At 38.2% G+C, this 15809-nt stretch overlaps 2 protein-coding genes and 1 non-coding gene across 3 annotated transcripts; 1 reads left to right on the top strand and 2 right to left on the bottom strand.

Annotated features, from left to right (window-relative positions):
• Positions 1 to 745: 745 nt before the first annotated feature.
• On the bottom strand, positions 746 to 1557 carry LOC148960004 (uncharacterized). The gene is made up of 2 exons (XM_089109172.1): positions 1439 to 1557; positions 746 to 1205 (listed from the first exon to the last, which is right to left on the bottom strand). Exons 1-2 carry the CDS (start codon positions 1480 to 1482, stop codon positions 746 to 748), a joined length of 504 nt encoding a protein of 167 aa, XP_088965298.1. The 5' UTR covers positions 1483 to 1557.
• A 582-nt stretch (positions 1558 to 2139) lies between these two features.
• Positions 2140 to 7075, top strand: LOC135683792 (uncharacterized). Its single transcript, XR_016143864.1, has 5 exons — positions 2140 to 3159; positions 3675 to 4053; positions 4386 to 4743; positions 5102 to 5365; positions 5885 to 7075. It is a non-coding gene; the product is annotated as an uncharacterized LOC135683792 (transcript).
• A 1231-nt stretch (positions 7076 to 8306) lies between these two features.
• Positions 8307 to 9860, bottom strand: LOC135683788 (uncharacterized). Its single transcript, XM_065199139.2, has 2 exons — positions 9313 to 9860; positions 8307 to 8781 (listed from the first exon to the last, which is right to left on the bottom strand). The coding sequence occupies exons 1-2, from the start codon at positions 9858 to 9860 to the stop codon at positions 8307 to 8309; spliced, it is 1023 nt and encodes a 340-aa protein (XP_065055211.2).
• Between the last annotated feature and the right edge of the window lie 5949 nt (positions 9861 to 15809).

Below are 15809 nucleotides of genomic sequence, written 5' to 3'. Positions count from 1 at the left end.
TGTATCAGCTAGATACTCAGAAGAAAAATTTAATTTATCTAGTCAACATAAAATTTATCTAGTCAAGATGAAACTTTTGAATTAGTCCAGATAAAATTACGGGCAGATGCATTGAACAAAAGATATCGATAAGGCTAAAGTCCCTTAGAAGGTCAGTTAGAGCTTTTATGGCCGTAGGACCTGCTTGGCTGTCACCACCTAGTTTATCAAGATATAAATTAGTTAGATAATTAAAATCACCTCCGATAATTGTTGGAACTCCCCCCTCCCCTGTTGTGTGGGGCAGCGTTTGAAAAAAGGCAGTCCTTTCACCCATTGGGCATGGGACATGGGCTTTTTATCGTTTGTGTCTAATATAAGGTTGACCCATTGGCCACAGTTGTCATGAGTGACTGTGTGATTGTTGGTTTTCAAGGACTCCTTGATGAGGGTGGTAACACCTCTGCTGTGTTTTCCTCCAAAAGAGGGAAAATTGATCCTTTCCAGATGGATTTCAGAAAGATAGTGTCTGCAGACTCTGAGAAGTAGGTTTCCTGCAAAAATATGGCTGATGCCTTTCTAGCTTGGAGCCAGTCAACTATGTTAGAGCACTTAACAGGGTCTCGAAGTCCGTGGACATTTATTGATAATATGTCAATTGCTGCCATCACTCAAGGGGGGAGGGGAGTTCCAAGATCATCGGTACTTAATTGGGGGGAGGTTGCCGAGCTGAACGTCCTTTAGGCTTCTTTTTCGTAGAGGGCCTTCACACAGCGGAAATGTCAGAGACATTGTCGTCTTGGAAGGACCTCTTTGAAGCTGCTGGGACGCCAGCATCGACAGAGGGGATTGGGTAAGGAAAAAGAGGAGAACAGAATTTAGAAGAAGAGTTGGTACCCTGTTGAAAAAACAGGGTATCATACCAGTTCTTTGTTGGCTGGGCGTCTTCGTGGATGCTGCATGGTTCTTCGGATGTACTGAGGCTGGATGGCTCTTCGAGTTTACTGGGTGGCTTTTCAAGGCTCGTTTGCTCCTTGTTGTTCTTCAGTTCTTCTGTCGGTGGGGGTTCCAGGGCGCTAGCTGGATCAGGCGTGGTCTCCTCAGGAACTGCAGTTGCCTCATCCTCTGTGGCTGAGTTTCCAGCCTTGCTGGCAAATATTTCAAAGGCCATTGTGGTCTTCGTTGGTGTCTCGGGAATGGACTCTACATCGTGGGTTCCGCTCGGTCTGGGAAGAATGATGTATCGCACTGAGAAAGATGGTGCTCAGACCACCCACAACCCTGGCAGACAGTGAATTCAACAAAATTTCTTGTCTTGTTTCTTATGCGAATAATGTGTGCTAATTTTAATGATTTTTGCTTAGTCAGAAACACTGCAACATCATCAAACAGTCTTATTTCGTTGAAAAGGCTTACAGACAAAGCAGACAATACATTTATATGTTTAGATTTTACTCACTTTAATCTATCTTTGGACAAGCTGCCGGGTGAAGCATTCAGCATTGTAAAGACAATCGACTTATGAACCTCTCCAACATCAGGAACAGAGATTGTCAATTTTACCTTGTTATTTTTTGTAGCATAAAGGTTGTCATCTCGACCTTAGTGTTGTTCATTTGCAATTTGCCTAAGATGAACTGCAAGCTCTGAATATTGTTCCGGGTAGACAATCGATTCACTTTCATTGGACTCTTGTTTCTCTCTTTTTTCATTGCCGTCTGAATTTTTGATCTCTGATTTGACCTCATCATTAGGTACCCACATTTGCTCCACAATTTCTTGTTTCTTGCAAAAACTGCATGTTGTTGAGATTACGAAACATGTCAGTGATAGTGTAATTGTGCTTATTTAGTACGAATGAGCCATTGGCGGAAAAGAATTGTCCAAAAGATTCACTAGCAAGACGTTGGAATTCTATTGGGTGATTTCATGCAAAATTCGCAGGAAATTCCATCCATCCCAGAGGATTTTCCATTCGACATAGTTTTAAGTAGCCTGCGTGCAGACTTTACTATCCGTTGCGAAGGAGAGCCAATACGGAACTTGTAAAGTCTGCGAATTAGCGTCCGTTTTTGTGTTCTGAGAGCAACTGCCCTCCTGCGAAGAGGCGCTCAATCTTGCGCAATAAATTCACCCTGCAAGCAGAGAGCATGAAGGAAAATGTCGAATGAGAGCAACTGCACGCTTTGCTATCAAGAAACCATTTTGAAGTGTGATCGAAATCTAGTTGAAGGATCTGGCGTTTTTAATCCAAAAGAAGAAATTTTGAGCCTTGATTTTCAGTTTTTGGTTCCATTATCGAAATATATTTGTAGAAACTGCGTAGATATATTGAAGAAACGGAAAAAATTGAAAGAAAGCCTAGACGAAGTGAATCAAAAAGTTCTATCAAGATACAGGAAAGTTGCAGATGCAATCGGCCTTGGCTCAGAAGACCTTCCAGGTTCAGACCGACCATCAAAGATAAGAAGGACATTGTTGTTTGAGGATCAAGGTAAATCCTCTCCATCATACGAAGTGGATCATTCGAATTCCAAGCCTGATTCAGAGGTGACAGGCTTGGGCTCCGCGTCACTCTTCTCACCGATAATTTGTTCGACTCCGCGTCACTCTGACAAACGGTCTACAAAACGTTCCCGATTTCCTTATAATGACCAGTGTGAGAGCAAAGTTGAGCCTTCGGTTGTTATATCCGTTGATTGGGCCTCTGGAATGAAGACAAAGTCGTTGGCAAGCGATCTCATTCCACTTGGAAAATCATTGATCAAGGGGACCTACAGGCAAATCGCTGTTGCTGCATGGAAAAGTCCTGGCCTTAGGAGAGGCATTATTGAAATTGTGAAGAGGGAAATAAACAAAGAGTGTTGCTTATTGTGCTCATCAAAAAACCCCAGTATCCTCAGAAAGACAAGAAAAGATGATCTGCTAGAATTCTCCTGGAAGAACCTTGAAAATGAGCTCGAGGAAAAATCCCCAACTCTCCAAACTATTCTTAAGAGTGCATCTTTTCCTTTAGATAATGAAGCAAAATTGATTGAAGGAGGAAAAGAATGTCAAAAGGAGATAAAATGGCTTCCAGCAACTTGTATGGCAGCTGCAGTTCTTCTTAAGAATAGGTCCAGATATATGACAGCAGTGCAACTTCTTATAACAATCATAATACAGCATTCTGGCTTAATGGTCAGTAACCACTCTATTTCATAATTTTCCATACATTACTGTAAACGTTCTTCTAGTGCTTACATCTGGTACACCACACTTTTCTCATTCTGTTTTGGGTGTACTTATACTAATTTTTGTCCGGATTTTTCAGTAATTGATCTGATTCAGTGATTTTGAATGTGCATGTAGATGTTTCAGCATCTCCCCATCTTATTTAGCTAGAATTTTAACTAGCAGTTTCAGTTTTTTGTAGTAACAATTAATCCTAAATACAATTCAATAACCCTACACTCCTCTCCCTCATTAAAGCAAATAAACTAAACAATTATTTACAACAACATTGTCTTGATTTACATGAAGTTTCAAGTGCCTTTTCCACATTCTGTAACATGATAGTTAATATCATTATGACATTGCTAACATGTTTATATAGCTTATTTTTATGGTAAATAGAGATTAAAAATAATCCTGTTTAACATTACTAATATAATTAGCAGACTTTAACTGCTGTTATATCGCTATTTTCTCTGCAGACAACATTGTTGAGGCTAAGTGTATTGAAATTAACAATATCCCATACATTTATGTTCAAAAAGCTTGATGAGTTTGGCCTTAATCATGATGAGAAAATTCTCAAAAGAGTAGAGGATGAGTCTAAACGAATCACACAAATCAAGAAGAAAGAAGCCACCCAACCTGCTAATAATAGCCAAGCAACCAGCTCTGATGCAGTTGACGAGTACCAAATTGACCAGGGAAAAATGCAAGCAATAGCTAGAAGTAGTATGTGTATCCAAGAAGGCAAAGATGCAGAATCTGACGAGTTTATAGAACGAATTAATAAACTTGTAAAGGGAAGAAAAAATGAGCAGCCTGAAGATAAACAAGAACACTATAGCATAGTTGAAGAAGGTAAAGGAGATGTTATTCTTGGGAATGTGGGGTTTTTCTATTAAATCTACAAGTTGCAAACCAATGATCACATGTGTCTATCTGAAAAAATTGTTTTCCCAATGTTTCAATTCCAGAAATGCTTCAAAGATTTCTGAATTTAATGAAATTGTCAAATCATTACTTTAGAGTTGTCAGATATTTGCCCTTTATCTGTCAACATGTGCATATATATTCAATTGTTTAGTTAGCTCTTCCTATATTTATAATAATTTGTGAATGATGAAAGATTTTTCTCAAAGTAATTCTAGAGTGTTTTAGAATTTACATATTTATGTATTCATGTCATCTAGAAATGGCTGAGGATCTAGGAAGGAAGATCATATTTGATAATATTGATCTTTATGTGCAAAGACATGAGATGACTGAAGAGAACCAGAATAAAGACCTTCATTGGGTCACTGTGATTTCAACAGAAAATCGTATATCTGGAGTTAAGTTCAAAAACCTGCCAAATGCTCCTTGGCTGACATGGATAATGCTGTATGTCTCCCTGACAAATCTTATCACAGGAAGCAACATAATGATTACATAGTTCTGGTGTCAAGGTTGATCACATCACATATAGATTGCCTGAAGTTTCTGCAAGAAGTTGTCGAGAAGCATATCACACACGAACACAGCAGGGAAGCCAGCAAACCAACAGAAACAGTGAGTAGCCCAAAACTTCTGTAGGGATTGTACAATAAATATTAGAGGTTTTTTATTGTCGCTCCAAAGCAGCAGGTCTTGAAGCAGAATATAATCAATATTTGTCTTTGGAGTTGAAATCGCACAGATTGAATTGAACTAAAATTCTTCATCAGTAGTTTTCTCAATCTATTTGAAGATATCACAAGTTTCACGATTTTTTCAACTTGATTCAATACAACTTTCAATACCCCCATCAAAAAAAGATACCAAAATGTACTTATATTCACATACTGTAAGTTATATTTTCATTTTTAACCAATCTTCAAAATTTATGGCACATACACATTCAAAGAAACATGGAATTATTTTATTCTAGTCTTTCCTTGGGATAATTTATGAAAATGATGCTGATGGTATATGCAAGGTCTTGACAGAGCTGCATAAGTATGTACCCAAAGCAGATGTCGGGTCTTGTTCAGAAGCGTTTTATGCAGAGCAAGGGTTCACTGCTGATCAGTTAAGTGTTGAAAGGGGAGTTAATTGTTTGAAACAGGTGAAAAATGGATTCACGCCAGAAGAGCGTCTTGATGGAATCCACTTTGAGATTGCAGACTTTCATGCACAAATGAAATTTCTTCAGGTACATATTTCAAGTATACTTTGTATATATACTCTGTGGAATTTATAACATAATTTATTTTGGTAGTTTTTCAACGGAAAAGGTAGGATGGGTTATTGGAAAGTGACTTCCTGGAACGCAGAAGGTTCCAAATTCATAATTATTTCTAGTTACACTTGTCACCTTTTCCTTTTACCAAAAAAATTACCAAAAAATATTTACAAACATGATTAGCTGCTTCACACTATGATTGACCTACATGAAAAACTGAAAGTTTTTCTTAACAAGAGCCCCTGGAACTGATAACCCTTTCTACATCTGTACATTTTCCCCTTTCAGCAAAGTAATTATCTTACATGTTTAAAGCAGGTGCTTTTAATTTTCATTTCACCAGGGGTGCAAAGCTAAATACCATTACTGGGGGGAAGGGTGCTCTAAATTATGCCAAAAATTATGCCCAGCATTACTCTCCATTCTTTGGTGCCTCCTCCAGGACAAAATAAGAATAATTTCTTAAAGAAGCCTCTGTATTTGTTGTAGCTTGGATTTGATCATTTCTACAACCCAAAAGTGAGCAGTGATAAATGCACCATGTTTGCAGATAGGGCACTGATCAACAGAAGGAATGTATCAACCGATGTAAGAAAGAAATATAATGCTTGCAAACAGTTTTTTTTTCTAGAGGTGGAAGCAAGAATTTTGGCAGCAGCAATGCAAGTTTTAAAAATAAAATCTTTCAGAGACATTCCAACTTTTGATATATTGCCTGCTGACTTGAGCAGGGAATCAAGTGTATATGAAAAAAAGTCATACCTTGATTCATTAGCATCAAAAGTAGTTGATGAATTTGTAGTTAATGACTTTGTACAAAAGTCAATCATCACAAACCAAAGGTATCAAGACTGGCTAAAAACATGTAACCCAACAACACAAGATGGTCGCTTTAAATGCCGTCTGTCAACTTGCAATGCCACATTCAAACATGATGGCAAAATTAGAAAAGAGCATGAGAAAGTGCATGGATTTCATCATACCCAACAATCTATGGATGAAGTTAACAAGAGACCAAGTGATGATATGAGAAGCTACCAATGCTCGCTTCTTGAATATGGTATGTTACAAATGAACCTCCATGATGCAGTATCAGAGGGAGATGGGGCAAGGGTTCTACGATGCTGGAAATATATGCTGCCATACCTCAGGAAAGATGGTGCATCAAGTAGAAAATATGCACTTGAAGGGTTATACCTTCTATTTCAATTCAATTCCCTCCTGCCACAAAAGGATGCATATAGTCTGATGTGGAACAGGTTCCACAAGTCTAAACGTGGGCATGGTGGAAACATACCCTTGGATATGGCACTGGAGCATTTCAACCTTCTTGTAAAAACCGTGCTTAGAAAGCTGGGCTCCAATGTCACAAATAAAAATGCAATTGATCGAATGCTCAAAGCCCTCACATACAACAAAGCACTCTTGGATAAATTTGATTCTTTCTGTGGTGTCATCAAAAGGTCTGGGAAACATTATCAAAAGTCATCAGAGGATGACTTAAAGAAAGTATTCGCTAAACTGATTGAGCAAAATGCAATGGAATTTGTACCAGGAAGAAAATACAAGTCTTTTCCCTCTTGCAACATAAGTTTGTTAGAGGATTTTTCCATTCATGATTTTTATTCATGGATAAATGAACACAAACAAAATATAATCAAAGAAGTGAATGCCCGCTAGTGAAAGAAACTTTTTTTAGATGAACACATTTATGTATGTAATCAATTTTGTTAAGAATAAGAGTTGAAATTTAAAGTGCACTTCACTCTCCATATTTAAAACTCAACCTCTATCAAAGGAGAAGAGGACAGAAATTTTTTTGAGAGTGAAGGCTTGTGTGTTTTTAAAAGTTGGCTTCATTAGCAACAAAATATAATGCTGTATATAGCTTTCAAAATAATGTTTGATACATTTCTGTTCTTTCAAAAATTGTTTTGTTTGGTTTATAGCTTGAAACTTGCATACCTAGTTTCAGGAATTCTGTTGTGACAAGACTTTCAAGTCATGGAAGACAATAAGTTTGCTTTCTTATAAGAATTTCACAAAAGTAAAAACGTTTCAAAAGTGCTTTGACAGCTAGAGTAGTTACCCTGAAAAAGAAATCAATTTTGGTTAAAATCTGAATAATCCTAGACATTTTTGTCACACTCGAAAGTGGCCAGAGTTGTGTCCAATATACTGTCAATATCTGTCCAATATACTGCTTTCAGTTGGTAAACCTATCATTGAGTCGTCACGCACTTCCATCCATTCAGAAGGTATTTCGTCAGCTACATTTTGATTTTCTTCAGGAAACTGCAGTTGCATCTCACCCACATCAATATCTGGGAACACCTGCCCTAACATGTACAATATGTTCTGTGCATGTATAGTCCTCCATACTTCTACTTTAGACATCACATCCTCCAATGTAAAAATCTGATTGCAATTTTTCAAAACTTGATTAACTTGAAACTCTGAAAATTCAAAATCAGGTACAACATAGGACATTGTTTTACCTTGCCTACTTTGGATGTTCTGCATTTTCTGCAAATAGTCATTAAGAAGATCGTGCAATTCATTGATCTTTGATCTTGGTACTTTTCTATTTCTAGATGTTTCCTTTGCATTTATTCTCAGTCTATATTGCAAAGCATCCTTACAATTTGCATCACATTCACATTGCAGAGCACATTTATCACAGCATGAACACAGACTTTCCTTTTCAACTTTAAGACAGCCAAACCATTTTGCTATAGTTAGTCTACGGCAACTTTCAGAGTAAACATACTCCTTCATGTCATCTTCACACCTTCTTGTCAACAAATTGTTGTGAAGAAGATGACAAAAACTTTCTTCCCCATCTCGTCCTGCTCTGCCACACTCCTGAACATATGATTCAATATTCTTTGAAGGTCCAAAATGAATCACCTTATTGAAAGAAGCACAGTTTACCCCGATGCCGAGTTCCAGCATGGAACATCTCAACCAGACGCTTTCGGGGGTTCTTAACCGTATTCAAATAAAGCTTAATTCCAAGCTGTACAGAAAACATTTGCCAAAGGAGAGCACATTGTTTTCGAGATTGACAATAAATGATAACCCGGTCAGAATGTTCCATTCTGGCAGATATATCATTTAAAGTGTCATCAAATATATCTTCCAAAGTTAACTCATTTGAGATATAAGTTGACGTAAACTTTATGTTTTCTTTCAATGGGCTCTTCTCAACACAATAACAATCTGTGACTCCCATACCTAGTGTTTCAAAGATCCTGTTCTTTGTCACAGTTGTTGCAGTTGCTTTAAAAACTGCAAATTTGACGCTTGAGTCCAAAAGTAAGCGAAATTCATACAAATTGCGGTACCACTTACGAAATGGTGAATTACTTGCAGATGCATATCCCCTGAATATAAAGAAGGTACTGAATTCAAATCTTATTGATAACAAATGTGCATACAGAATTCCTAGACCAGATTAAAATGCCTATCTGTCATCAACTCTTAAGAATTTAGCAAAAGTGTCTGGGTTGCCTTATAAGCTTAATACACCACAGTATGAGAATTTTTGACTTTCAACACCTAACTGTAATTTTTAGGTATGGTAATAAAAATAGCCCTTTGTGAAAGAGCTTGAAAAATCATACAAAATGAGGAGCAGTATTTAAGAATAAAATTTCAATAACATCAGCAGCAAATGGTTGATAATATTTGTTTGGCCTCTGAATGCAGAAAAATTTATCAGGCTCAAACTCCAAAAATACTTATATTTCGATTTTTATGATATTCTGCCAAAAAGGTCACCAGAATTTCTAGGTAACGCCCTTTGTCTGCTTTCTGGCGATTCTTAGAATATATCCACAATAAACAATATACATTCAGGAGCACCCGGAAGAATCATGAAGTCTGTAAGATGCTGCCATTACACCATAACTTACCAATGACTTATGCAGTGAGCTTCATCGACCACTACTCCAACACAACGTTCTTTAAAATTTTCCGAGAATAAAATATCTCTCCACTTCTTCACTGCAAGCATTGACTCTGGCGAAACGTAAATGAGATTTGGTGAGCAACCAATTTCTTTAACGTCATTTACCAAATCTTCATCAGCATCTCCTGTTATTGCCACGGCATTCAAACCAATGGATTGAAGGTAATTAACCTGATCTAACATTAAGGATTTCAGTGGCGAGATAACCAAAATAATGGAGGTAAAAAGATCCACACTCAACAAGTAGTCAGCTACTATTGGAATAGACTGAAAAATCACCGATTTTCCATATCCAGTAGGCGCACTGAAGTATACGTTCTGTCCTCGGAAAAACTTCCGAAGAACCGTCTCTTGATCATGGTAGATTTTTTTCACGTTAAATATACTCTTGACCATCTCTATTCCCGTTTGAAATGCCGTTTCATCATAAGCTTTGAGGTCTCGTAGACAGGAAAACTTTATCCTTGAGCACAGCGTTGTTTTTTCCTCCATGTTGATGTTTTCCTATGTCCAGCCAGAATGATTGTGTAGTTGTTGTAATCAGCACGTGATTATTGTGCTTAAATTTGATTGGGTCCTTAAAATCTCGAACCAAATACTGATTGGCTAAAATACAATGCCATGACAAAGGCGAGTATTAATGCGGTTGCTCTCAGAACACAAAAACGGACGCTAATTCGCAGACTTTACAAGTTCCGTATTGGCTCTCCTTCGCAACGGATAGTAAAGTCTGCACGCAGGCTAAGTTTTAAGGCATCCTTTTAATTCTACGAGTATGAGAGGTTTGTCACAGAAATGCCTTTCTCTGTTCAATCTTCGTTTAATTGCTTTTCTATAAGAACATTTTATAGTGCTTCATTAACAAGCCCTTTGTATAAATTGTTTAAAAAAATTCTTTGACAACTTTAGTTATCTAAATAGAATCAGTTACTGAATTGTTATATTTATCTTTAAAAGACTTCATGGAACTGTTGCTTTGACTTTTCTATTTTAGAGAACAGAAAAAACGAGTTACTTTTTCGCCTTTTTCAAACCATTTAGCTTTTAATTTAGTTTTTACCCCCTCGCCTACAGAGGTTTCAAGGATTTTACTCTGCCACCAATATTTTTACAAAGTTTCAGGAAGCCCAGGTCAGATATGCAGATATTATAGAACTCAGGTCTGTTCTTGTTAGAAAGAGATATTTTTTTATTTCAAATAGTTATAAACCAAGACATATCAATACCTGCAAAAGCAAAGGCTGTAACCAGCCTTTTTCCATTGAAAGTATTTGGGAAACCTTTCCAAATTTGCTTCTATGCAGGAGTCATAGTCACATGTCTTGACAAAGCCGAAGTTGCAGCAACATCTGTGGTTGGACGCTCACTTTCATTTGTTGCGGAGGCGAGAGAACTAGACAATTGATACTATTCTGAATAACCTTTAACCTCTTTATTGTTTGTTAGACACAAAGAGCGGATCAAGTAGAACGGGTGATTGTGAGGAGAAGAGTAATTGTGATCTTGATCTTCCGCTGTGGTTTTTATGTTATCGCTGTACGTTTTGGTTGGAAAAATAGATGGTGATGGAAAATCAAACCTTGTTGTCGTTCTTCAACCAATTCGCAGCAAAATGGCACCCCAGATGGGAGAAATCAACGACCTTTAGTGGAGTTTAAACCAACCAAAAATTGAGAGTATGGCGAATCAAGCAAGCAAGGAGTATTTATCAAAAAAAGTCGCAGGGAAACTTGGCCTGTTGACATTTATCGAAGACGAAAAGCAAGGTATTTTCAACACATAGGATTGCAAGGCTATCGAGAGACAACTAAAGATTTATGAATCCAAAGTCGAAGAAGTTTAGAGCTGAAAAACAACATACAGGAGCTGAAATTGGAGTATGATGAGACCCAGGAGAAATTCAAAACTGGAGCACCAAAATCGAGGGAGAAATCAAGAAATTTGATCACATCATGGCGGAAATGAGAGAATCTTTGAAGCAGATCAAATTAAGCCAGCAAAGGGAGGAAGAACAGGAGCTTTTATCGTCGAAACAACGGCAGTTTGAGGTAGAATCAGTTCTGGAGAAAGCTAAGTATGAGCAGAAATTTCAGTATGAGCGTAGATTGGAGGAACTTAAATCAACTTCACCTCCAAATGAAAAGGAATCAACAAAGGTTAAGTTGCGAAAGCTAATTATTTCAAAGTCTCAGGGTACCCATCTAGACTGGTATAGATTTTGGAATCAATTTGAAGCTGAAAATGATAGAGTTAAAATAGATTCTGTCACAAAATTTTCCTACTTGAAAGAGTTGCTTATGCCAAAAGTCAGAGCTAACATAGAAGGTCTTCCTTTTACAACAGATGGTTATGAAAGGGCAAACAAATCCTAAAATCTACATATGGTAAATCAAGTGAGATCATAAATGCGTATGTGCAGAACGTCACAGCACTGTCAGTCATTAAAGGGGGGGGCCTGCAAAAATTCATGATTTTTATGTGAAGCTGGTTATCAGTGTACAGGCCCGAGAATCGATGGGGGAAATTAGGAGAAATAAATGGTCTGACCCGGGCAACAATAGATAAGCTTGACGGGATACATGCAGATCTAGTTCGTACCAATGAGAGCTGGCAGGAATGGGAATTCCCCTAGTTAGTAAACGCACTTAGACGATGGACTGAGCGAAATCCCATAACCCAAGAAGAAAGGGGGGCAAGTACAAATTTTCGCAAAACTAACCAGGGTACACAGAAACGTGAAAAACTATTTCAAGTAAGGCAGGAATGGAAAAGGAGCCATGCATTTATTGTGAGGGGGATGACCACAAATCAGTTGAATGCAAAAAAGTGACAGAAATAACGCAAAGAAGAGAGTGTTTGAAGAAAAGAAACTTTGTTTCAATTGTACAGGAACCAATCACAAAGCCGTGTTTGCTGACTTGCCGTGCAGAATGTAGGGTGAGAAGCGGATGTCAAGTTTGTAGTGCGAGACATCATACATCAATTTGTGATAAAAACCAGAGCAAGTTTTATTAGCAACAGGGGAGCAAGGAGTAATATATCCCATTATTTTTGTCAGTGTAAATGGTGTAAAATGCAGGGCCTTACTAGACACGGGGGCTGGTAGCTCATGCATCTCAGATAAGCTGGTGAACATTCTTGGGAAAAGGCCAGTTTTTAAGCAAAACAGACAGATAGACATGATGTTGAGCACAGTAAACAGGCAAATTGAGATTTACAATGTGGAGGTACAAAATCTTAAGGGGGACATCAAGCTAGAAATTGATGTAAGCAAAGTTGATAGAGAGGTGTTGCTTTCAGTAAAGAATCCAAGGTATCAAGATGTTCTAAAGAAATACCCTCATCTACAAGGAGTAACGATGGATGACATTGATCAAAAACCAGAACTTCCTGTCCATGTAATCTTGGGGGCATCAGAATACGCAAAATTCAAAACAGATGCAAAGACAAAAATTGGGAAACCTGGAGAGCTTGTAGGTGAGCATACAAGATTAGGCTGGAAGCTAATATTTTCTGGAGCAGATGCTGATGCAGGTAAAATGTTCTTCGTTAAAGGGACATTAGCAGATTATGAGCGCCTTTGCAACCTAGATGTCCTAGGACTAGAAAATCATCAACAAAGGAAAGAAGATTCAGTTTACAGTGAGTTTAGAGAGCAGTTGAAACAACAGCTACAGGGTTACTATGAGACAGAGATTTTATGGAAGGCAAACTGCCCACCACTACAAGATAACAAAGCTAGAAGCCTTGCAAGGTTAGACAAGTTTGCACAGAACCTTCAGAGGGAACCAGAGCTATTTACACAGTACGATCAGATCGTCAAGGACCAAGAAGCACAAGGAATCATTGAAAGAGCGGAACATGAACCAGGGGGGGTCCTTTTACCTGCCACACAAGCCAGTGATGAGACAAGCAGCTGAAAGCACTAAAGTCAGAGTGGTTTATGATGCATCTGCAAAGCCAAACAACAATACACCATCACTCAATGAATCTTTAGAGACAGGGCCACCATTGCAAACTCTATATGGAATGTCCTAGTAAGTAATAGAGTAAGACCAATCTCACTTGCAGGGGATTTAAAACAAGCTTTTCTACAAATCAGGATCAAGGAAGAGGATCGTGATGTGTTGCGCTTCCATTGGATTAAAGACAGAGACAGAGAGAACGTAGAGACATTCCGATTTACACGCGCCCTATTTGGCCTAAATCAATCACCGTTTTTATTAGGGGCTACAATAGAAGAGCACATGCGTTCACAAGAGGCACAATTTCCTGCGGAAGTAGAGGAGAGACGACACACAGTATCTATGTTGATGACATACTGTTATCTGGAGAAACAAAAATTAACATGGAAGAGCTAAAGGATAAAGTTGTAAAGATTTTCGATGTAGCTGGCTTTAAGTTACACAAGTGGCACTCAAACCTGCCAGAGCTAGAGCAAGATCTTATACAACAGACAGATTCAGAGATCTCAGAGCAGAGTTTTGCAAAGCAGTAATTAGAAGTGGCGAGAGATGAAACCAAGCTGTTGGGTTTGTTTTGGAACAAAGATGCGGATTCTCTTGGAGTAGTTTTTCCAGAAAATCAGAGAGAGAATGTAACAAAGAGGAGTTTGCTGAAGAACTTGGCATCAGTTTATGATCCTATGGGCATTGTATCACCAGTGACTCTGGGAGAAAGCTCATTTATCGAGATGTTTGTGATGCAAAACTGCCATAGGATGAAGAGCTGTCCACAGAGTTATCAGACAAGTGGAACAAATGGACAAGGCATTACCAGACAAAGTAGAGATTCCCAGAAGCATATCAAAATTCAGAGAAAGAATAGATTCAATTGCCCTTACTCTCTATTATGTCATTGTTGTGAAAGCCCGCAATGCATGGAGGGATTTGTAGTCACCCCCGCTTAGCTTGCTTTTATTTTGAATTGCGAAGTTGCACACATCCAGGTTAGACTTGTCAAAATATCGAGAAAACAATGAAAAGATTGGAGAAAATAAAACTAATCCAGCAGAAAACGCTTGTCCTAGTTTTTTTCAAAACTCTAGCACGAGCATTGATTTTTCTGAAGTAATGAATTGTCACGAGCGACAGATTAACTTGGAACATGGTAAGGACAGATCAAATCGGAACGATGGCTGGGTAAAGTCACTCGAGTTCTTGCCACATGTTACCAGTGAAAAGATCGAAGAAAAGCTGATTGGTGACTTAACACTGTAAAAAAGGACTTCAGCACCACAGGCATTTCCCAATAAACGTATTAGATATCGTTTGTGGAAAGAAGGGTTTGTTCGCTCCATCTTTGTTAGGCCAAATGTTCCGGGACAGTGTGTTCTCTTTTTAGTGAAGGCAAGGGTCCACGCTTCTATGAAAAACTTATTATACGTTGTGTACACCCATCTTAATCAGACAACCAGAGATGTCATGTATGCGAAATGTAGCTGCAAGGCCGGTCAAGGAGGCTGTTGTAAACATGTAGCAGCCCTTCTTTTCACCCTTCTCGACTTTGTCAACCTGGGTACCAAAGTGATACCAAATGATTTAACTTGCACTCAAGTTTCACAGAAGTGGCACATTCCAACTTCAGCCAACATGACTTTGGCAAAGGCTGTGAGATTTGAAGACTTGGAGTTTGAGAAAGCATAAGTAAATAAAAAAAGGAAGAGACCCATAGTTTCTGGAGTAAGGGAATCCTTCCGTGCCACCCCTCTATCTGCCTACACAAAGGTGGCAGATGACCTGAAAAGACTAGTAGAGAATTTTTCAAAGGCTGGGAAAGCTACCTTGTTTTGTGAGGCCATCAAATCAAACAATTATGAACCTTGCACCAGTTTGCAAACATCAGTAAGTCGCCAAGTTCTCAAGCAGAAGGATCCAACCTTAATAAATGAAAACACAACATTTGCAGAGAACAACACCATTTCACAATTGTTTGGGCAGATGAACTTTAATGTTAATGATTCTGCATTTCATAATGATGAACTAAAAACCAAGATATTGACAGCCGCCCAAGTTAGCAAGCAAGAGGCAATCAATATCTGTATAAACACATTGGTACAATCAGAACAATTTTAGTGGTTTGAAGAAAGGAAAGTTAGATTGACAGCATCAATTTTCGGAAAGGTGATGAATAGAAGGCAAAATCTGTACCCAAATTCATTGATAAAATGTATAATTGGTAAAAATTACAGAAAAAAACAACAATTTACCTGCACCACTGAAATGGGGGATCAACAATGAGAGTCTTGCAATTTAAGAGTATCAGAAGCGTGGAGATTATGGGGAATGAAGGTTGAGGATTGTGGTTTCATTGTATATCCTTCCTTTCCATGGCTTGGATGCAGCCCAGATGGTATTGTTGTGGAAAATGGTGCACCTGTGGGTTGCATTGAAGTAACATGTCCATATGCAAAGAGAGATTGTACATTAAGGGAAGCTGCTA

Source organism: Rhopilema esculentum, chromosome 7, assembly GCF_057945365.1.
Source record: "Rhopilema esculentum isolate cy_ngs chromosome 7, ASM5794536v1, whole genome shotgun sequence".
NCBI lineage: Eukaryota > Metazoa > Cnidaria > Scyphozoa > Rhizostomeae > Rhizostomatidae > Rhopilema > Rhopilema esculentum.
This window is presented reverse-complemented; position numbering and strand designations above follow the sequence as displayed.

Bases quoted from the DNA above. Each gene is read 5' to 3' on its own strand.
- LOC148960004 (XM_089109172.1), bottom strand. From the start codon at position 1,482: ATGCTGAATGCTTCACCCGGCAGCTTGTCCAAAGATAGATTAAA. The intron at 1,206-1,438 runs GTGAGTAAAATC...CATTCTTCCCAG, and splicing joins TTGTCCAAAGATAGATTAAA to ACCGAGCGGAACCCACGATG.
- LOC135683788 (XM_065199139.2), bottom strand. From the start codon at position 9,860: ATGGAGGAAAAAACAACGCTGTGCTCAAGGATAAAGTTTTCCTGTCTA. The intron at 8,782-9,312 runs GTAAGTTATGGT...CTTTATATTCAG, and splicing joins GCTCACTGCATAAGTCATTG to GGGATATGCATCTGCAAGTA.